At 52.7% G+C, this 22,422-nt stretch overlaps 1 protein-coding gene across 1 annotated transcript in view; it reads left to right on the top strand.

Moving 5' to 3' along the window:
- ARHGAP33 (Rho GTPase activating protein 33) overlaps positions 1–22,422 on the top strand; it is a gene marked incomplete at its 5' end in the record, with an annotated part of 41,178 nt that overhangs the window by 12,080 nt on the left and 6,676 nt on the right. The window contains 7 exon segments of the mRNA XM_089660406.1: positions 3,104–3,240; positions 3,999–4,011; positions 4,014–4,080; positions 7,627–7,734; positions 9,905–10,035; positions 18,215–18,392; positions 18,694–18,818. Of these exon segments, the coding sequence (XP_089516532.1) occupies positions 3,104–3,240; positions 3,999–4,011; positions 4,014–4,080; positions 7,627–7,734; positions 9,905–10,035; positions 18,215–18,392; positions 18,694–18,818 (759 nt within the window).

The following is a 22,422-nucleotide window of genomic DNA, read 5'->3' on the forward strand; positions in this document are numbered from 1 at the left end:
TCTCTCTGCGCCCCCCCTGAGTCTCTCTCTCTCTGCGCCCCCCCCTGAGTCTCTCTCTCTCTGCGCCCCCCCCTGAGTCTCTCTCTGTGCCCCCCCCTGAGTCTCTCTCTGTGCCCCCCTGAGTCTCTCTCTCTGCGCCCCCCTGAGTCTCTCTCTCTGCGCCCCCCTGAGTCTCTCTCTCTGCGCCTCCCTGAGTCTCTCTCTCTGCGCCCCCCTGAGTCTCTCTCTCTGCGCCCCCCTGAGTCTCTCTCTCTGCGCCCCCCCGAGTCTCTCTCTCTGCGCCCCCCCTGAGTCTCTCTCTCTCTGTGCGCCCCCCCTGAGTCTCTCTCTCTCTGTGCCCCCCCCCCTGAGTCTCTCTCTCTGTGCCCCCCCCCTGAGTCTCTCTCTCACTGTGCCCCCCCCCTGAGTCTCTCTCTCTCTCTGTGCGCCCCCCCTGAGTCTCTCTCTCTCTGTGCCCCCCCCTGAGTCTCTCTCTCTCTCTGTGCCCCCCCCGAGTCTCTCTCTCTCTCTGTGCCCCCCCCTGAGTCTCTCTCTCTCTGCGCCCCCCTGAGTCTCTCTCTGCGCCCCCCCGAGTCTCTCTCTCTGCGCCCCCCCGAGTCTCTCTCTCTGCGCCCCCCCGAGTCTCTCTCTCTGCGCCCCCCCGAGTCTCTCTCTCTGCGCCCCCCCGAGTCTCTCTCTCTGCGCCCCCCCGAGTCTCTCTCTCTGCGCCCCCCCGAGTCTCTCTCTGCGCCCCCCCGAGTCTCTCTCTCTGCGCCCCCCCGAGTCTCTCTCTCTGCGCCCCCCCGAGTCTCTCTCTGCGCCCCCCCGAGTCTCTCTCTCTCTGCGCCCCCCCCCGAGTCTCTCTCTCTCTGCGCCCCCCCCCCTGAGTCTCTCTCTCTCTGCGCCCCCCCCCTGAGTCTGTCTCTCTCTGCGCCCCCCCCCTGAGTCTCTCTCTCTCTGCGCCCCCCCCGAGCCTCTCTCTCTGCGCCCCCCCGAGCCTCTCTCTCTGCGCCCCCCCGAGCCTCTCTCTCTGCGCCCCCCCGAGTCTCTCTCTCTGCGCCCCCCCGAGTCTCTCTCTCTGCGCCCCCCCCTGAGTCTCTCTCTCTCTGCGCCCCCCCTGAGTCTCTCTCTCTCTGCGCCCCCCCCTGAGTCTCTCTCTCTCTGCGCCCCCCCCCCGAGCCTCTCTCTCTGCGCCCCCCCCCGAGCCTCTCTCTCTGCGCCCCCCCTGAGTCTCTCTCTCTCTGCGCCCCCCCTGAGTCTCTCTCTCTCTGCGCCCCCCCCTGAGTCTCTCTCTGTGCCCCCCCCTGAGTCTCTCTCTGTGCCCCCCCCCTGAGTCTCTCTCTGCGCCCCCCTGAGTCTCTCTCTCTGCGCCCCCCTGAGTCTCTCTCTCTGCGCCCCCCTGAGTCTCTCTCTCTGCGCCCCCCTGAGTCTCTCTCTCTGCGCCCCCCTGAGTCTCTCTCTCTGCGCCCCCCTGAGTCTCTCTCTCTGCGCCCCCCTGAGTCTCTCTCTCTGCGCCCCCCCGAGTCTCTCTCTCTGCGCCCCCCTGAGTCTCTCTCTCTCTGTGCGCCCCCCCTGAGTCTCTCTCTCTCTGTGCCCCCCCCCCTGAGTCTCTCTCTCTGTGCCCCCCCCCTGAGTCTCTCTCTCACTGTGCCCCCCCCCTGAGTCTCTCTCTCTCTGTGCGCCCCCCCTGAGTCTCTCTCTCTCTGTGCCCCCCCCTGAGTCTCTCTCTCTCTCTGTGCCCCCCCCTGAGTCTCTCTCTCTCTCTGTGCCCCCCCCGAGTCTCTCTCTCTCTCTGTGCCCCCCCTGAGTCTCTCTCTCTGTGCCCCCCCCCTGAGTCTCTCTCTCTGTGCCCCCCCCCTGAGTCTCTCTCTCTCTGCGCCCCCCCCCTGAGTCTCTCTCTCTCTGCGCGCCCCCCCTGAGTCTCTCTCTCTCTGCGCGCCCCCCCTGAGTCTCTCTCTCTCTGCGCGCCCCCCCTGAGTCTCTCTCTCTCTGCGCGCCCCCCCTGAGTCTCTCTCTCTCTGCGCGCCCCCCCTGAGTCTCTCTCTCTGCGCGCCCCCCCTGAGTCTCTCTCTCTCTCTGTGCCCCCCCCCGAGTCTCTCTCTCTCTCTGTGCCCCCCCCCCCGAGTCTCTCTCTCTCTCTGTGCCCCCCCCTGAGTCTCTCTCTCTCTCTCTGTGCCCCCCCCTGAGTCTCTCTCTCTCTGTGCCCCCCCCTGAGTCTCTCTCTCTCTGTGCCCCCCCCCTGAGTCTCTCTCTCTCTGTGCCCCCCCCCTGAGTCTCTCTCTCTCTGTGCCCCCCCCCCTGAGTCTCTCTCTCTCTGTGCCCCCCCCCTGAGTCTCTCTCTCTCTGTGCCCCCCCCCTGAGTCTCTCTCTCTCTGTGCCCCCCCCCCTGAGTCTCTCTCTCTCTGTGCCCCCCCCCCTGAGTCTCTCTCTCTGCGCCCCCCCGAGCCTCTCTCTCTGCGCCCCCCCTGAGTCTCTCTCTCTCTGCGCCCCCCCCCTGAGTCTCTCTCTCTCTGTGCCCCCCCCCCTGAGTCTGTCTCTCTCTGCGCCCCCCCCGAGTGTCTCTCTCTGCGCCCCCCCCCCCCGAGTCTCTCTCTCTCTGCGCCCCCCCCCGAGCCTCTCTCTCTGCGCCCCCCCGAGCCTCTCTCTCTGCGCCCCCCCTGAGTCTCTGTCTCTCTGCGCCCCCCCTGAGTCTCTGTCTCTCTGCGCCCCCACCCTGAGTCTCTGTCTCTCTGCGCCCCCCCCTGAGTCTCTGTCTCTCTGCGCCCCCCCTGAGTCTCTCTCTCTCTGCCCCCCCTGAGTCTCTCTCTCTCTGCGCCCCCCCCTGAGTCTCTCTCTCTCTGCCGCCCCCCCCTGAGTCTCTCTCTCTCTGCGCGCCCCCCCTGAGTCTCTCTCTCTCTGTGCCCCCCCCGGTCTCCTCTCTCTCTGTGCCCCCCCGGGTCCTCTCTCTCTCTGTGCCCCCCCCCCGAGTCTCTCTCTCTCTGTGCCCCCCCCGAGTCTCTCTCTCTCTGTGCCCCCCCTGAGTCTCTCTCTCTCTGCGCCCCCCCGAGTCTCTCTCTCTGCGCCCCCCTGAGCCTCTCTCTCTGTGCCCCCCCTGAATCTCTCTTCTTTTGTTTGCAGACATGAGTTGACAGCGAGCGGATCCCCGATCTCTCCCGAGACACCTACCTCCAGGATGTCCATTGCGTCAGTTCTCTGTGCAAACTTTACTTCCGAGAGCTGCCCAACCCCCTACTCACCTATCGCCTCTATCACCCCTTCACTGTGAGTGGACGACTGAAGCCAGTAATGGCCTTAAATATGTTGTACATGAGTATTGACCTGGGGACTCGGCACAGGGATGGTGGGAACCCCTCATAATGGGCTCAGCAGGTGTACAGACCCAGGAACTCAGCACAGGGATGGTGGGAACGCCTCATAATGGGCACAGCGGGCGTACAGACCCGGGAACTCAGCACAGGGATGGCGGGAACCCCTCATAATGGGCACAGCAGGTGTACAGACCTGACTCAGCACAGGGATGGTGGGAACGCCTCATATGGGCACAGCGGGCGTACAGACCCGGGGACTCGGCACAGGGATGGTGGGAACCCCTCATAATGGGCTCAGCAGGTGTACAGACCCGGGAACTCAGCACAGGGATGGCGGGAACCCTTCATAATGGGCACAGCGGGTGTACAGACCTGGGAACTCAGCACAGGGATGGTGGGAACCCCTCATAATGGGCCACAGCGGGCGTACAGACCCGGGAACTCAGCACAGGGATGGCGGGAACCCCTCATAATGGGCACAGCGAGTGTACAAAGCTGGGAACTCAGCACAGGGATGGTGGGAACCCCTCATAATGGACACAGTGGGTGTACAGACCCGGGAACTCAGTACAGGGATGGGCGGGAACCCCTCATAGTTCACTCATAGCACCAGACATTAGCTGCATGGTTCCTCCGAGATCATTCAAGAGCCAGTATGAGGGTGATGGAAGAAAGTAAAGAAACCAATTTCCAATTTTTAATCCCCTTCAGGAAGCCATGTCGGCCACGGAGAGGAGGAGAAGCTGATCCGTGTCCATGACTTAATCCAGCAGCTCCCGCCTCCACAATATAGGTGAGCAAAATATTTTTCGATGCGTACCAGGCCAACGAGGGGCGGAGTCATGCTGATCATTCCTTTGCACCCCATGGTCAAGGATCGGGGGGGAACGCACTGAATGTATATCATCTCAAGGGGTGCTGAAGGGTCTTTTGATGCTGGGTGCTGGGGGATCTATTGTTGCTGGAGGGGATCTATTTTTATCAGTGGGCCTGTTGTTGTCAGGGTGGTCTATTGCTTCTGGGGGGGAGTCTTATATTGCTGGGGGGTCAGTCATGACTGGGAGGGATCTACTGTTGAGGGAGAGGTCTATTGTTGCTGGCTGTTGGAAATCTATTGTTCCTGGGGTAGATCTATTGTTAGCTGAAGGGGATCTATTGTATTGCCTTTCTTGTTATCAGCAGTAAATTCCATGAAAATGACTTTTTCTTAAAAAGGAGCTGTATTGGGAGGGGGGATGGGGGTGGAACCAAGAAACGATGCTAATAGGTGGGTAGGGGGGGGACCAAGGAACAATGCTAATAGGTGGGTAGGGGGTAGAACCAAGGAATGGTGCTCATAGGTGGATAGGGGGTGGAACCAAGGAATGGTGCTCATAGGCGGGTAGGGGGTGGAACCAAGGAATGGTGCTCATAGGCGGGTAGGGGGTGGAACCAAGGAATGGTGCTCATAGGTGGGTAGGGGGTGGAACCAAGGAATGGTGCTCATAGGTGGGTAGGGGGTGGAACCAAGGAATGGTGCTCATAGGTGAGTAGGGGGTGGAACCAAGGAAGGGTTCACATAGGTGGGTAGGGGTGGAACCAAGGAACAGTGCTCATAGGTGGGTAGGGGGTGGAACCAAGGAACGTTGCTCATAGGTGGGTAGGGGGTGGAACCAAAGAACGTTGCTCATAGGTGGGTAGGGGGTGGAACCAAGGAACGGTGCTCATAGGTGGGTAGGGGGTGGAACCAAGGAACGGTGCTCAGAGGTGGGTAGGGGGTGGAACCAAGGAACGGTGCTCATAGGTGGGTAGGGGGTGGAACCAAGGAATGGTGCTCATAGGTGAGTAGGGGGTGGAACCAAGGAAGGGTTCACATAGGTGGGTAGGGGTGGAACCAAGGAACAGTGCTCATAGGTGGGTAGAAAGTGGAACCAAGGAACGTTGCTCATAGGTGGGTAGGGGGTGGAACCAAGGAACGGTGCTCATAGGTGGGTAGGGGGTGGAACCAAGGAACGGTGCTCATAGGTGGGTAGGGGGTGGAACCAAGGAATGGTGCTCATAGGTGAGTAGGGGGTGGAACCAAGGAAGGGTTCACATAGGTGGGTAGGGGTGGAACCAAGGAACTCTGCTCATAGGTGGGTAGGGGGTGGAACCAAGGAAGGGTTCACATAGGTGGGTAGGGGTGGAACCAAGGAACGTTGCTCAGAGGTGGGTAGGGGGTGGAACCAAAGAACGGTGCTCAGAGGTGGGTAGGGGGTGGAACCAAGGAACGGTGCTCATAGGTGGGTAGGGGGTGGAACCAAGGAACGGTGCTCATAGGTGGGTAGGGGGTGGAACCAAGGAACGGTGCTCAGAGGTGAAATTATTTATCTGATCATTATATTGTACATGTCGTATGGCGTTCACAGATTGAACATTTACCATATACGACGATTAGTTTCGGCAAAAGTGTTGAGCGATGTCCTTCCTTTTCTCTTGCAAATCGCATTGCTGTTTCGATTGCAAGATGGTTACGAGTTTTTCAGATCATGTCCACTTCCCACATATGAGATGTAAATTGCCTAATGTGAATGTACAGTACACTCTGCTGATATCCCAGACCACCCGGGGGGATTGAAGGGGACATAAGTGCAGGACGGAATGTCCTACCAACAGGGACCTCATAATTCAAACCATTAGCCCGAATGGTCTAATGCAGTGGTCTCCAAACTGCGGTCTGTGGGCCGAATGCTTGCTTTTATCAGGCTGACACCAACGATGAGGCACTATTCCTCCCGCTGACACCATAGTGGAGCACTATTATTATTATACAGGATTTATATAGCGCCAACAGTTTGCTCAGCGCTTTACAATATAAATATCAACTGATACCAACGATTGGGATTCCTTCCACTGACACCAAAGATGAGGCACCCTACTCCCTCTGACACTAAAGACGAATCACTATACCTCCCACTGACACCAATGATGGGGCACTATACCTTTTCCTGACACCGATGATGGGGCACTATTCCTCCCACTGACACCAATGATGAGGCGCTATACCTCCCCCAACATCAACAATGGAGCACTATTCCTCAACTGATACCAATGATGGGGCACTATTCCTTCCACTAACACAAACAATGGGGCACTATTCCTCCCACTGACACCAATGATGGGGCACTATTCCTCCCACTGACACCAATGATGGGACACTATTCCTCCTCACTGACACCAGTGATGGGGCACTATTCCTCCTCACTGATGCCAATGATGGGACACTATTCCTCCCACTGACACCAATGATGGGACACTATTCCTCCCACTGACACCAATGATGGGGCACTATTCCTCCCACTGACACCAATGATGGGGCACTATTCCTCCCACTGACACCAATGATGGGGCACCATTCCTCCCACTGACACCAATGATGGGGCACTATTCCTCCCACTGACACCAATGATGGGGCACTATTCCTCCCACTGACACCAATGATGGGGCACTATTCCTCCCACTGACACCAATGATGGGGCACTATTCCTCCCACTGACACCAACAATGGAGCACTATTCCCTCAACTGACACCAACAATGGGGCACTATTCCTCCTCACTGACACCAACGATGGGGTACTATTCCTCCCACTGACACCAACGATGGGACACTATTCCTCCCACTGACACCAATGATGGGACACTATTCCTCCCACTGACACCAACAATGGAGCACTATTCCCTCAACTGACACCAACGATGGGGAACTACTCCTCCTCCTGCTGACCTCAGATGCTATGTAATTTTTTTTACACTCCCACTGACAGCCAAACCTGAGTCATTTTCTACTCCCAATTGCCACAGTCCGGCCCCTAAAGTCTGAAGGACAGTAAACCAGCCCTTTGTTTAGCACACCCTGGTTTAATGGATCCCCGCGCATACATGGCAGTGACATTCCACTCAGTAATAGGAATTCTATAAAACCAAATCACCCAGAAAGTGATTATCTTTGTATACATCTCCCATCCAATACTTATCAAGGCTGCCGAATTTACTGCCAGTTCTACATACCTTTTGCCACTAGAGGTCGCCACTTCCCTTAAAGTCTTTGTAGATCCTCTGGTCATAGGGAGGGATGGGGGACCCCATTACCGTACCCAAATTCATTTTTCGAACTTTGCCAATCAATCTAATCACTCCACTCACTATGTTTTTGGTAACAAAAACACATCACACACGTCGTCTTCACAATCTGGGGATGAAAGATCAGCTGAAGATCGATCATTTGCTACCCTGTCATCACACTGCGCACTCAGGAGCTGGGAGACGGGGTGCTAAACCCAACAACGTTAACCGAACACCTCTTGCCTCCTCCCCCTTCAGAACGCTGGAATACCTGATGAGGCACCTTTTCCGACTCAGCATGCACAGCGACCGCACAGGGATGCACGCCCGGAACCTCGCTATTATTTGGGCGCCAAATCTGTTACGGTGAGTCCAGGATACAAATTGTACATATTCTTATTGCTTTTTTCCACTTGTGCCTTAAGCTGTGGCCATACACGTGTAGATTTTCGGCTGAGAATATTCGTACAGAAATTCTTTGCACATTCGATGAACGCATGAATGTCGCTAGAAAATTGTCCTTTTGGTTTTAACATTCGATTTTAAAATGAATGCGATTTCTGAACGAGAACCACATACACCGGCCAAAAATTCATCTGATGGAGAAAAGTTTTCCTTCTCGCACCTTCGAATTTTCCCGACGCGGCTGTCGAAAACAAACATCGATTTGACCCGCCTGCCAACGATTAGAAAATCAAACGAATATTCCTGAAACGAACATTCTTGAACGGAAATCTATACGTGTGTGGCCAGCTTTACTCTTCCTATCGTATTGCAAGTCTTTTGGACTGTTTAAGTCTTCAGAAATAAAAGTGTTCGCCTTGTCAGTAAAAATAGGTGAACATCCTGGACCAGGGGTGGGCAACTGTGGCCCTCCAGCTGTTGGTGAACTACAAGTCCCATCATGCCTCTGCCTTTGGGAGTCATGCTTGTAACTGTCAGTTTTGCAATGCCTCATGGGACTTGTAGTTCTACAATAGCTGGAGGGCCACAGTTGCCCACCACTGTCCTAGACAATCCCTAACATGTCCCCCCCCCCCCCCCCCCCCCCGGTCCCTATTCTCTAGTAGACAGATAAGAGCACTTCTGATTGGTCAGCGCCAGTGCTGCACCAGTGCACATACCGATGCTGGCCAATCAGAAGCTTTCTGATCAATCCCGGAAGCGCTGTAGAGTGAAGTGGAAGAAGATTTGGGATTTAAAATTTTGCATTGGCACCAATTGCACATAACCCATGGAGGCAAGTACAGCAGGGAACGGGGGGGGGGGGGGTGAGGTGGGGTGGTGGTGGTGGTGGGGGGGGGGGAGGGGGACAGATGGGTGTAGGGTGTTTCCTTTTTTTTCGAAAAGGTGAAATAACACCCTAGAACATAACCTTTTCACCTCCGCTTATATCATCTAGTACAGGGGTGGGCAACTGTGGCCCTCCAGCTGTTGGTGAACTACAAGTCCCATCATGCCTCTGCCTTTGGGAGTCATGGTCGTAACTGTCAGTTTTGCAATGCCTCATGGGACTTGTAGTTCTACAACAGCTGGAGGGCCACAGTTGCCCACCCCTGTCCTAGACGATCCCTAATGTGTCCCCCCTCCCCCTTCCCCCCCGGTTCCCTATTCTCTAGTGGACAGATAAGAGCACTTCTGATTGGTCAGCACCAGTGCACATACCGATGTTGGCCAATCAGAAGCTCTCTGATCGATCCCGGAAGCCCTGTAGAGTGAAGTGGAAGAAGATTTGGGATTTAAAATTTTGCATTGGCACCAATGGCACATAACCCATGGAGGTAAGTACAGCAGGGAACGGGGGGGGGGGGGGGGGGGGGGTGATGGGGGGGGGGCGGATGGGTGTAGGGTGTTTCCTTTTTTTTTCGAAAAGGTGAAATAACACCCTAGAGCATAACCTCTTTACCTCAGCTTATATCATCTATTGCAGGGGTGGGCAACTGTGGCCCTCCAGCTGTTGGTGAACTACAAGTCCCATCATGCCTCTGCCTTTGGGAGTCATGCTTGTAACTGTCAGTTTTGCAATGCCTTATGGGACTTGTAGTTCTACAACAGCTGGAGGGCCACAGTTGGCCGCCCCTGATCTAGTGCTCAATTCCATGATTTATTCTATCTTTATTGATCAGCAGAGATGCCGATTGCAATGCCTGCTTTGCCCTTTCATGGTTCAAAAATCAAAATCTGATCTATTATCCTGAAAAAGATAAAATCGTAAACATATGTGACCCGTCAAATATGCTTGGGCACTGAGATCTCGCCTCCGGTGATCTACCCTGAAAAGAATGTCGGCGTCTCAGGTACTCATCCAGAAGTCGTTTGCATTTGCAGGTGTGAGCGCCGCACTCCCGATAGCCAAATCTCAAAGAATAATAAGGGATGGGCTCAGCCTCAGCTCCTCCCCAGCCTCTCCCTTTGACACGTTTCGCCCTGCCCCCCCGGCTTAGTCGTAGAGGAGCTCTGGGGGCAGGACGAAACGCGTTGGTAGTGCAACGCTCCCACAAGAATAATAAACATCTGTTTTACTTATGCTCTGCAGATCCCGGGATATGGAGACAGCTGGCACACCCGGAGCAGATGCATTTCGTGAAGTGCGAGTTCAGTCTGTCCTGGTGGAGTTTCTCCTTCTCAATGTGGAGACTCTATTTAGTGACACCTTCACATCCATAGGTAAGCGGAAAATACTTCTTTCAGCATTATAAACTCTCCTACTGCCTATTTTTTTTTTTTTCCTTTCCAGCATGCGTCCTCTCTCCAGTTGCCTTGGCGCTGAAGCTTGCCAGCTGGCTGTTTTACTTACTGTGATGTAGCTTCACAGGAACTTTGGCTTGATAGGTCAACACTTGATTGAATTTTTTTTTGTTTTTCCTTAAAACTATAAATGCTTGACGGTTTCAAAAAAGTAAAACGAGCACAACATTTTTCCAGCTGCTAAAAATGCTATTGGCTTTCACCTCTCTTGCCCACTTTGACTGCTGTAAACTTCGGGAACGGCAATGGGTGCGACTCAACCCCACTCGTCTTCAATGGATTGTTGCTGGCAATGGTATTCCAGAATAAAAAAGTAATAATACGTTTGCATCATCCAGGGCAGTTTGTGCTTTTTTCCTTCATTGATCGCGCTTGCCTATCTTTCGAGCACCAACTTTTGGTTTTCTGCCATGGGTGAACCGATGGCTCCTATTTATTTTTGTCTCGCACTGTGCTGACTTTGCTGTCTTGTCTTCTGCTTAAACCCTTCTCTAAATGCTGGCTCTTGCCATATATCCCAGCGTGGCTTCTCTTCTTCTTGCACAGCCACATGCCTCACCCTTCCTAATTCTTTGGAGCTTGAAGATGACCAGAAAGCCTTGTAAAAAAAAAAAAAATCCCCATGGTTGTCTATCTTTTGTTTCTCATTTCTTGCCCTCTTCTATCAGCAAAAGGATCCGGCTTACGTAGAGGATCCTGCACATCCGTGAGGCTCCGCCTGCTATCATTACCTGAAGCATGGTACCAAGTGAAGAAGAAGACTTGTGCCTCCCAAATTCCAAATGAAGAAAATGTCCACATACCAGAGGCTTCGCTCCAGGCTGACACTTAGTGGCACCACCCAGTATATCCATGTTTTTTTTTTTTTTAAATCAATTGAAGGAATTGAAAGCTCATCGGTACTAGCAGGGAACTTGGGTTGGTCCAACCCATGAATGTTACCTTTGAGGTACAGAGAAGTAACAAAAATCCTAAAACGTTCTTCAAACAAGAAGCCTAAATCTAGCTGATCTTAGGGACTTTTGGGACTTGGTGGCCAAAACTCTAGCTCTGTTTTTTTTTTTTTTTTTTTTTTTAAGTATCACATCTGCATGAAGCAGCAGATGATACAATTTTCCCAGGTGACACAATTGGATTGAAATAATAGGGTATGGCAGATGTTAGAATGAGTGATTGAAAGTGTATGAAGAGATGGATTTCAGGTGATCTATAAAAGTACTTGTAAAGGACAAAACGTTTATCAGTGGGGCAACTCTTACCTCTCTCGAATATTCGTTCTTGGGAGACAGACATGTTAGAAATGGTCACCTGATCTCTGTTTTTATTCCTATCCAAAAAAAAGCTAGCGCTGGCACCTTCCCCGTCACCTAAGTGGAAATGCCCATTTGACCAGAGTTCTATTTTCGGGCAAGGATATCAGGTTGGTCAGATTGAAAAAAAAAAACGTTCTTTGATGGCTTGGACAACTTTAGAATGTTCTCTTCTTCACTCTACTGTCAGTGTTTGACACAGAATGCTCTTCTTTACATTGTAGACTTGGAAAAGAAGGAAAGAATCCAAAGAATTGCGAGTTTGAAGGTAGGTTTAAAAGCCATTAATTGAAAGTAGCAACATGGACACCAAACCAATGCGTTTCGGGGGAAAGCACTCCCTCTTCTTCAGGGCTGTTGCTGAATGCTATTAGATGGGAATGGTTATGCAATGCTAGATGGCAGGCTGCCTCTACAACTCTAGCTGCCACTCTGTTAGCCTGCTTCCTGAAATCTTTTCAAATAATTTGTCTGGTTTGGGAGTCCTTCCCTTCTAATAGCATGCATCAACAGCCCTAAAGTTGGGGGGAGTCCTTTTCCCTGAAAAGCGTTGACTTGATTTACATATTGCTACGTTCAATAAATAGCAGAGGAAGGAGAAGGGTCCTCCTAGCAGAGGAAGGAGAAGGGTCCTCCTAGCAGAGGAAGGAGAAGGGTCCTCCTAGCAGAGGGAGGAGAAGGGTCCTCCTAGCAGAGGGAGGAGAAGGGTCCTCCTAGCAGAGGGAGGAGAAGGGTCCTCCTAGCAGAGGAAGGAGAAGGGTCCTCCTAGCAGAGGAAGGAGAAGGGTCCTCCTAGCAGAGGAAGGAGAAGGGTCCTCCTAGCAGAGGAAGGAGAAGGGTCCTCCTAGCAGAGGAAGGAGAAGGGTCCTCCTAGCAGAGGAAGGAGAAGGGTCCTCCTAGCAGAGGAAGGAGAAGGGTCCTCCTAGCAGAGGAAGGAGAAGGGTCCTCCTAGCACAGGAAGGAGAAGGGTCCTCCTAGCACAGGAAGGAGAAGGGTCCTCCTAGCAGAGGAAGGAGAAGGGTCCTCCTAGCACAGGAAGGAGAAGGGTCCTCCTAGCACAGGAAGGAGAAGGGTCCTCCTAGCACAGGAAGGAGAAGGGTCCTCCTAGCACAGGAAGGAGAAGGGTCCTCCTAGCACAGGAAGGAGAAGGGTCCTCCTAGCACAGGAAGGAGAAGGGTCCTCCTAGCACAGGAAGGAGAAGGGTCCTCCTAGCACAGGAAGGAGAAGGGTCCTCCTAGCACAGGAAGGAGAAGGGTCCTCCTAGCACAGGAAGGAGAAGGGTCCTCCTAGCACAGGAAGGAGAAGGGTCCTCCTAGCACAGGAAGGAGAAGGGTCCTCCTAGCACAGGAAGGAGAAGGGTCCTCTTAGCACAGGAAGGAGACGGGTCCTCAGGAGACGGATCCTCAGGAGACGGGTCCTCTAGCAGAGGAAGGAGACGGGTCCTCGGGAGACGGGTGCTCTAGCAGAGGAAGGAGACGGGTGCTCTAGCAGAGGAAGGAGACGGGTGCTCTAGCAGAGGAAGGAGACGGGTGCTCTAGCAGAGGAAGGAGACGGGTGCTCTAGCAGAGGAAGGAGACGGGTGCTCTAGCAGAGGAAGGAGACGGGTGCTCTAGCAGAGGAAGGAGACGGGTGCTCTAGCAGAGGAAGGAGACGGGTCCTCCTAAACCTTTAAACCTACCTCCAAGCTTGCGATTATTTGGACACCAGGTACTCCTTCCTGCTTTTCCAAGTCTACATGTGGACACGACGATAAGGCCTTATCCAAAAGGCAGCAGCCCAAGCCCCAAGAAGGTTCACCACCACCACCATTCTCCATTGGGCACAACCTACTGTAAGGAATTTCTTCCTGTTCGCCCACACACTTACCCACCCACGACCAATGACCGATCCGGTCAGTTCAGTGCGGTCTCTAGCACAAACGAGCTACTTTACATTGTATAATTCTGAATATGTGTTGGGCGGCCAAATGATTGGTTTTTAGAATGTTGCAGAATAACTTGTGATGACTTGTTGGCATTTTTTTTTTCTGTCTTTATTTATTCTGGAATTGTGTTTAGTAAACGTCCTCCTGTTGTGTTATCTTCGTATGCCTCCTATCTCTTACATGGGTCCAGAAAAACATCACAACTGCCATATTTTGTGTCTGGATGAATTGTGCTGAAAGAAGTTTGTGATTTCGAGATGACCAGAGTTGATAATAAACCTCTCAACAACGTGTCAGTCCTTCACTTTGCATTTGTCCTATAGGAGTAGTATTGAAATAGATAACCGTACGCAAAATTAGAGTACTGCACAGATATCGCAAAGCAGGATAGTTCAGGAGTTAGAGCAAGGAGCGGAGTCCTCCAGCAGAGGAAGGAGCGGAGTCCTCCAGCAGAGGAAGGAGCGGAGTCCTCCAGCAGAGGAAGGAGCGGAGTCCTCCAGCAGAGGAAGGAGCGGAGTCCTCCAGCAGAGGAAGGAGCGGAGTCCTCCAGCAGAGGAAGGAGCGGAGTCCTCCAGCAGAGGAAGGAGCGGAGTCCTCCAGCATTAGAGTATTTCAGGAAAGGAGAGTTAGAGGAAGAAGTGGGGTCTTCCAGAGAGAGGAGGAAGTGGGGTCTTCCAGAGAGAGGAAGAAGTGGGGTCTTCCAGGGAGAGGAAGAAGTGGGGTCTTCCAGGGAGAGGAAGAAGTGGGGTCTTCCAGGGAGAGGAAGAAGTGGGGTCTTCCAGGGAGAGGAAGAAGTGGGGTCTTCCAGGGAGAGGAAGAAGTGGGGTCTTCCAGGGAGAGGAAGAAGTGGGGTCTTCCAGGGAGAGGAAGAAGTGGGGTCTTCCAGGGAGAGGAAGAAGTGGGGTCTTCCAGGGAGAGGAAGAAGTGGGGTCTTCCAGGGAGAGGAAGAAGTGGGGTCTTCCAGGGAGAGGAAGAAGTGGGGTCTTCCAGGGAGAGGAAGAAGTGGGGTCCTCCAGCAGTGGAAGGAGAAGAGTCAGCCAGCAGTGCAGAGTGTTTCAGGACAGTTAGGTGGAGGAAGGAACAGAGTCCTCCAACAGTGTAGAGTATTTCAGGAGAGGACAGTTCGATAGGGGAAGAAGCAAGGTCCTCCAGCAGAGGAAGGAGAATTGTCCTCCAGATTGAGGAAGAAGCAGAGTCCTCCAGCAGAGGAAGGAGAAGAGTCCTCCAGAGAGAGAACGGTGCAAAGCAGATTTGGGAGAGGAGAGTTATAGAGGAAGGAGCGGAGTCCTCCAGCAGAGCAGAGTATTTCAGGAGAGGAGAGTTACAGAGGAAGGAGCGGAGTCCTCCAGCAGCGCAGAGTATTTCAGGAGAGGAGAGTTATAGAGGAAGGATCGGAGTCCTCCAGCAGCGCAGAGTATTTCAGGAGAGGAGTTATAGAGGAAGGAGCGGAGTCCTCCAGCAGCGCAGAGTATTTCAGGAGAGGAGAGTTATAGAGGAAGGATCGGAGTCCTCCGGCAGTGCAGAGTATTTCAGGAGAGGAGAGTTATAGAGGAAGGAGCAGAGTCCTCCGGCAGTGCAGAGTATTTCAGGAGAGGAGAGTTATAGAGGAAGGAGCGGAGTCCTCCGGCAGTGCAGAGTATTTCAGGAGAGGAGAGTTATAGAGGAAGGAGCGGAGTCCTCCGGCAGCGCAGAGTATTTCAGGAGAGGAGTTATAGAGGAAGGAGCGGAGTCCTCCAGCAGCGCAGAGTATTTCAGGAGAGGAGAGTTATAGAGGAAGGATCGGAGTCCTCCGGCAGTGCAGAGTATTTCAGGAGAGGAGAGTTATAGAGGAAGGAGCAGAGTCCTCCGGCAGTGCAGAGTATTTCAGGAAAGTTACGTAAAAAGCTCCTTATTAGGACCGACAACCTGGATATGGTTCCATAAATCTAGTACATACTTCTGATTAATACTACCTGGTATAAAGTATTTTTTTTTTTATACTGCAAAGCGACTCCCCTGCACACCTCCTTCCACCACACGCCGAGCCAGCTAACAGCCCATACATTTTTCGTTTCTTGTACGAGGCAAGCTCAGCTATGACAGGGCAGCCGACCACAAGACATCTATGAAGGTTTTTTTTTCCTCATATAAGTAAAGTGGAGCCATGAACAGTGCGCCATTTTTAATCTTTATTGATGTTTTCAGCAAATGTTTATAACTAAATTTTCTATCCTAGTCTAGAAATGTTTCCTATTTGCCCCACCCCCACTGCAGATGAAAGGTACAGTATCCTCCATAACTACTCCTATGTCCAGCACAGAGCTATGCACAGTGTATGTGTTATCCTCTGCACAGCATTTGAGTACAGCTAGGTGGCGCCTTGCAACTGTCCTTTTTTTTTTTTTTTTTTTTTCTTCTTTCTCCGGTGCCGGAACGCACCAAACTCACCATGCCTCTCCTTCATTGACTTTGCACATGTCCTTTTTGTCTGCCGCTGAATAGCCGGGTTACTGAAGTATGAAAGGATTGCTGCACTGTATAAATAAAGCTGAGTGAAGAGGGACATTGCATTGGTACCAAAGGCTTTGCTTTGCAAGCTTGCTTCGCCATAACTTCCATTTTAAAAAAATAAAAATGGTTCTAGGATGGCAAGCCATGGTAGGACTATGAACCACTCTGCAGCGTGCGGCTTCCCCAGGGGTGTGGATATATAGCAGAGTTACTTTGCATACATCGGATAAGACTGGATTTTTGTTTTAGAGCTCTCTATAATAGTGGTTGTCGAAATACAAGGGGTAGGGGGCCTCAGTTGTGGCCCCAGACAGCTACAAAGGGCCACACATACAGTATAATCACCGGACACTTTATTAGGTCCACCTGTTCAATTGCTTAGTAACACAAATTGCTAATCAGCCAATCATATGACAGCAACTCAATGCATTTAGGCATCTAGACGTGGTGAAGACGACTTGCTGAAGTTCAAACTGAGCATCAGAATGGGGAAGGAAGGGGATTTAAGTGACTTTGAACGTGGCATGGTTGTTGGTGCCAGACGGGCTGGTCTGAGTATTTCAAAAACTGCTGATCTACTGGGATTTTCACGTACAACCATCTCTAGGGTTTTACAGAGAATGGTCTGAAAAATAGAAAATATCCAGTGAGTGGCAGTTGTGTGGAGGAAAATGCCTTGTTGATGTCATTGGGGAATGGGCAGACAGTTGCTGCGACATTCAGATGGTAGGGTCAGAATTTGGTATAAACAACATGAAAGCATGGATCCATCCTACCTTGTATCAACGGTTCTGGCTGGTGGTGGTGGTGTCATGGTGTGGTGGATCCATCCTGCCTTGTATCAACGGTTCAGGCTGATGGTGGTGGTGTCATGGTGTGGGGGACCCATCCTGCCTTGTATCAACGGCTCAGGCTGGTGGTGGTGATGTCATGGTGTGGTGGATCCATCCTGCCTTGTATCAACGGTTCAGGCTGGTGGTGGTGGTGTCATGGTGTGGTGGATCCATCCTGCCTTGTATCAACGGTTCAGGCTGGTGGTGGGGGACCCATCCTGCCTTGTATCAACGGTTCAGGCTGGTGGTGGTGGTGTCATGGTGTGGTGGATCCATCCTGCCTTGTATCAATGGTTCAGGCTGGTGGTGGTGGTGTCATGGTGTGGTGGATCCATCCTGCCTTGTATCAATGGTTCAGGCTGGTGGTGGTGGTGTCATGGTGTGGTGGATCCATCCTGACTTGTATCAATGGTTCAGGCTGGTGGTGGTGGTGTCATGGTGTGGTGGATCCATCCTGCCTTGTATCAACGGTTCAGGCTGGTGGTGGGGGACCCATCCTGCCTTGTATCAACGGTTCAGGCTGGTGGTGGTGGTGTCATGGTGTGGTGGATCCATCCTGCCTTGTATCAATGGTTCAGGCTGGTGGTGGTGGTGTCATGGTGTGGTGGATCCATCCTGCCTTGTATCAATGGTTCAGGCTGGTGGTGGTGGTGTCATGGTGTGGTGGATCCATCCTGCCTTGTATCAATGGTTCAGGCTGGTGGTGTCATGGTGTGGGGGGAAATGTTCTTGGCAGTATTAAGGTGGACCTAATAAAGTGCCTGGTGAGTGTATTGTTCAGTATACAACAGAAGACAGAAGAAAGCCTATGAAAAAGGTACCAGGGGCATGTCATGGGGCCCCTTACTGACCCCGGGCCCTCGGGCAGTGCCCAAGTTTCCAAATGGTCAGTCCACCCCTGGTTCAGAGACTTCAGACTTACTACAGGAGACGATCGGAGACTTCAGACTTAGTACAGGACAGGGGCGGACTGACAACTCATGGGGCCCCTGGGCAATAGGGGATCATGGGGCCCCTGTGTCCTTGCCCACACTCAAAAAGGTACTAGGGGCATTTCATGGGGCCACCTACTGACCCTGGGCCCTCAGGCATGCCCAAGTTTTTGAATGGTCAGTCTGTCCCTGGTACAGGAGATAATTGGAGACTTCAGACTCTCTAGAAATTGCTTCCCCTACTGACTGCCGGGTCCTTTGACAGGCCATACAGCAAGAACCACATGGCCTCCTGTGGCCCTCAGGCCACAGGTTGGACACCAAGGCTCTACAACTTGTGTATTGCTGTGTCTGCTGGAAATAATTTTCCCTTTTGCTTTAGTACTTTGAGTGACTGACTACTGATGCGTTTCAGTCTGTTAGAGTTCATTGGAGTGAAATGTGTCTGGCAGGACGTGTATGCCTCTGAACAATAAAGTTTATTCAAAGCTATACTACACAGAGGGAGTTCCCGTACATATAATGTCCTGGTCTCTGGAGCATTAGTGGCTCCTTTCACACAGTCGCCGTGGCCAATCCTTTACATTAAACCTTGTCTGTGACTTTGCAGGTCGCTGTGGTCCTATCAGGCCCCGATCGCTGCTTGGAGGATGCCCATCCGGACGTCTCGTCAGCCTGCAGGAGGCCCAGGCACGCAGCCAGAGCCAAAGGGAGGCCGCGGAGAAGCTGGGGGCTGAGAAAACCTCACCCAACAAACAGGAGAAGGCGTTGGAGAGCAGCGATGAAAGGTACCCACCGGAATTAAGTGTACTGTTCATACCGGCCACCTTGGCATCGGCATTAGGGCAGGGATTTTCACGGGGCAGCTTCCAATACATTGCCCCTTCACATCTTGTTATATTTTTTTCATTTACGAAAGAACCAGACAATAAATGTAATCTACACTGGAGAACAAAAAAATATATATGTATTTTGGTGATCCCCAAAAACCCCTCTCGGGGCCTGTAGTTTTGTCCCTTACCGTTTGTTATGCAGGTAATGGTGGGTTTTACTTGTATGATGGTTTACAAAGTCCTCTGTCCTTTGCAGGAAAGGTCCGCGTAGCAGGAAGAAGTCAGGCGGTGGAAGCAGCTGGAGAACCTTCTTCGCTATCGGCAAAAACTCCTCGCAGCAGAAAAAGTCCCGCCTCCGGGAGAGTGCCGCACACCAAAGAGGTGACAATATAGGGCTCTTATTGGTCCCCTGAGAAGCCTGCCCCTCCTAGTAAGACTAGTCATGCCCCCTCTGTCCATGAGTCAGGCTCCTCATTGGGTCAGGTGATCGGCTATCTAGAACTATAGATGTGCGCACAGGGTGTGCCAGGTGTGTGCCTAGGCACACCGTAATTACCCCGTGCGGTGTTGATTCCCCCTACTGCCCAGATCCCCCTATATTTCCCTACACTGTCCTCTGCCCTTCCGACACCGCCCTCTGCCCTTCGGACACCGCCCTCTGCCCTTCCGACACCGCCCTCTGCCCTTCCCGACACCGCCCTCTGCCCTTCCCGACACCGCCCCCTGCCCTTTCCGACACCGTCCCCTGCCCTTTCCGACACCGTCCCCTGCCCTTTCCGACACCGTCCCCTGCCCTTTCCGACACCGTCCCCTGCCCTTTCCGACACCGTCCCCTGCCCTTTCCGACACCGTCCCCTGCCCTTTCCGACACCGTCCCCTGCCCTTTCCGACACCGTCCCCTGCCCTTTCCGACACCGTCCCCTGCCCTTTCCGACACCGTCCCCTGCCCTTTCCGACACCGTCCCCTGCCCTTTCCGACACCGTCCCCTGCCCTTCCCGACACCGTCCCCTGCCCTTCCCGACACCGTCCCCTGCCCTTCCCGCACCGCCTTCTGCCCTTCCGACACCGCCCTCTGACCTACTGACCAAATACACCTGTGTGTTTGCGCTCTGGGGTGCACACCCTAATGCCGCAGGCTGTGCACACCTACGTCCATAACCATGCCCAGTCCATATTCCTCCCAGAAGTCAACTGTAGACTAATAGTAGTATTTAGTTCCAGTCCCTTCACAGCCATGGTCACAAAATGAAAATGAAACTACCCCACAGTGTACTAAGATCTGGACTAGTTTCACTCTTGCAAAATTTTGGTAAAATTGCAGCCTATACAATGCATTGCAATCCACTAGGAAATAGAAGCTGCATGCTTGGGGTGCCTTAAACGGCTTATTTTTTAGGCTGAATTCACGTCAACGCATTAACATGTTTTAATGAACAGAATTTAACGACATTACACCAGGAAATATTTTTTTTTTCCTTCATTTTTTATTTGGTTTTGTTGCGATTTACTGTTATTTTTAAATGAAGGGAAAAAAATTGCAAATGCAAAGCAACGTGGGAAAGTGTTGTTTTTTTTTTTTTCTGAGCAGTCTCCAATTTAAAGGCTAATTTTTCAGAAAATTTCTGTAGATCTCACGTTTCCCTCTAATTGAGATATTAATTAAGCTAATAGCACTAAAAGCATAGCTGATGATGAGCTGAAGTCAATGGGCATCCCTATTTAAACCCTCAAGGAAGTTCTCCTCCAATATTCTGCTCCAGTGGTGGGCACCGTCACCTCGGGATCCTTGTCAGAGAGCTGTGTTCAGGCTGCTCGTTCAACTATTTCAGCTAAAATATCATACTTCCACAAGGGCCCTTAGGTTGCTCCATTCACCACTGGAGCGGAATATTGGAAAACTTCCTTGAGGGATCAGATCGGAATACACATTTACTTCAGCTCATTATCCGCTTTAGATTGGCTAGTTATATAGAGAGAGATATACAGATAGTGAGAGGTAGATAAAGAATAAAAGAATGATAGAGTGCCATCAACCTCCACAGTGTTCCCCAAACTCCTACAGTGACCCCGAGAGCCCCGAAGCTCTACATTGCCCCCAACCAAACCTCCCACAGCACTTCCAGAGAGTCCTTGCCTCCACAGTGACTTCCAACTTCCCATAATGGCCCACAGTGCCTTCAGGGAGCTTCCAACCTCCCACAGTACCTCCCATAGTGGTCCACAGTGCTTCCAGAGAGCCCTGAACCTCCACAGTGCTCCCCAAACTCCCCCAGTGGCCCACAGTGCTTCCAGAGAGTCCTCAACCTCCCACAGTGCCTTCCAACCTCCCACTGTGTCCCACTGTGCCTCCAGAGAGCCTCCAACCTCCCACAGTGCCTCCCAACCTTCCATAGTGGACCACATTGCCTCCAGAGGGCCCTGAATCTCCACAGTGCCCCCAAACATCCCACATCACTTCCAGAGAGCACTTAGCCTCCACAGTGACTTCCAAACTCCCATAATAGCCCAGAGTGCCTTCCAACCTCTGAGTGCCTCTCATAGTGGCCCACAGCACCTCCAGAGAGCCCTTAGCCTCCACAGTGACTTCCAATTTCCCATAGTGGCCCACAGTGCCTTCACATAGCCCCCAACCTCCCACAGTGCTTCCCATAGTGGCCTAGATTACCTCCAGAGAGCTCTTAGCCTCCACAGTGACTTCCAACGTCCCATAGTGGCCCTCAGTGCCTTCAGAGAGCCCCCAACCTCCTACAGTGCCTCCCAACCTCCCACAGTGCCTTCCATAGTGGCCCACAGCACATCCAGAGAGCCCTTAGCCTCTACAGTAACTTCCGACTTCCCATAGTGGCCCACAGTGCCTTCAGAGAGCCTCTAACCTCTCACAGTGCTTCCTAACCTCCCACAGTGCCTCCCATAGTGGCCCACAACACCCCCGGAGAGCCCTCAGCCTCCACAGTGACTTTCAACTTCCCATAGTAGGCCACAGTGCCTTAAGAGAACTCCCAACCTCCCACAGTGCTTCCAGAGTGCCCTCACCTCCATAGTGCCCCTCCACCACCCACAGTGGCCCACACCACCTCCAGAGAGCCCTTAGCATCCACAGTTACTTCCAACTTCCCATAGTGGCCCACAGTGCCTTCAGAGAGCCTCTAACCTCTCAGTGCTTCCTAACCTCCCACAGTGCTTCACATAGTGGCCCAGAAGTACCTCAGGAGAGCCCTTAGCCTCCACAGTGACTTTTAACTTCCCATAGTAGGCCACAGTGCCTTTAGAGAACTCCCAACCTCCCACAGTGCCCTCACCACCATAGTGCCCCCCAACCTCCACAGTGCCCCCCCCACCTCCCACAGTGGCCCACACCACCTCCAGAGAGCCCTCAGCCTCCACAGTGCTCCCCAACCTCCCACAGTGTTGCCCAGGCTTTACATTCCCATACTTTGTGTGAGGATAAACTTTATCCTTTCCCGTTGGGGCTCGGAAGGTTTTGGACGAATTTCTGTGCCCTGGACTCATGGTTGAGGACCAATGCCATAGGGCACCTTGTAGCTTGCTACACATCACAGGGGGTGGAGTTACAATAACTCTAGCAGTTGGCACAGGAAGCACAAAATGAGAGTAATAAAATCTACTATTTAAATTGTTCTACAAAGAAAAATATCCGCCTACTGAAAAATACTGATACTGCCTTCGAGTCTAATGTTCAGAGTTACTAGTGGCCCACAGCACCTCCAGAGAGCCCTTAGCCTCCACAGTTATTTCCAACTTCCCATAGTGGCCCACTGTGCCTTCCGAGAGCCCGCAACCTCCTACAGTGCCTCCCAACCTCCTACAGTGCCTCCCAACCTCCCACAGTGCCTTCCATAGTGGCCCACAGCACCTCCAGAGAGCCCTTAGCCTCCACAGTGACTTCCAACTTCCCATAGTGGCCCACAGTGCCTTCAGAGAGCCTCTAACCTCTCACAGTGCTTCCTAACCTCCCACAGTGCT

Source organism: Staurois parvus, unplaced genomic scaffold, assembly GCF_062004578.1.
Source record: "Staurois parvus isolate SC_StPar_1 unplaced genomic scaffold, SC_StPar_1.0 ptg001239l, whole genome shotgun sequence".
Lineage (NCBI taxonomy): Eukaryota > Metazoa > Chordata > Amphibia > Anura > Ranidae > Staurois > Staurois parvus.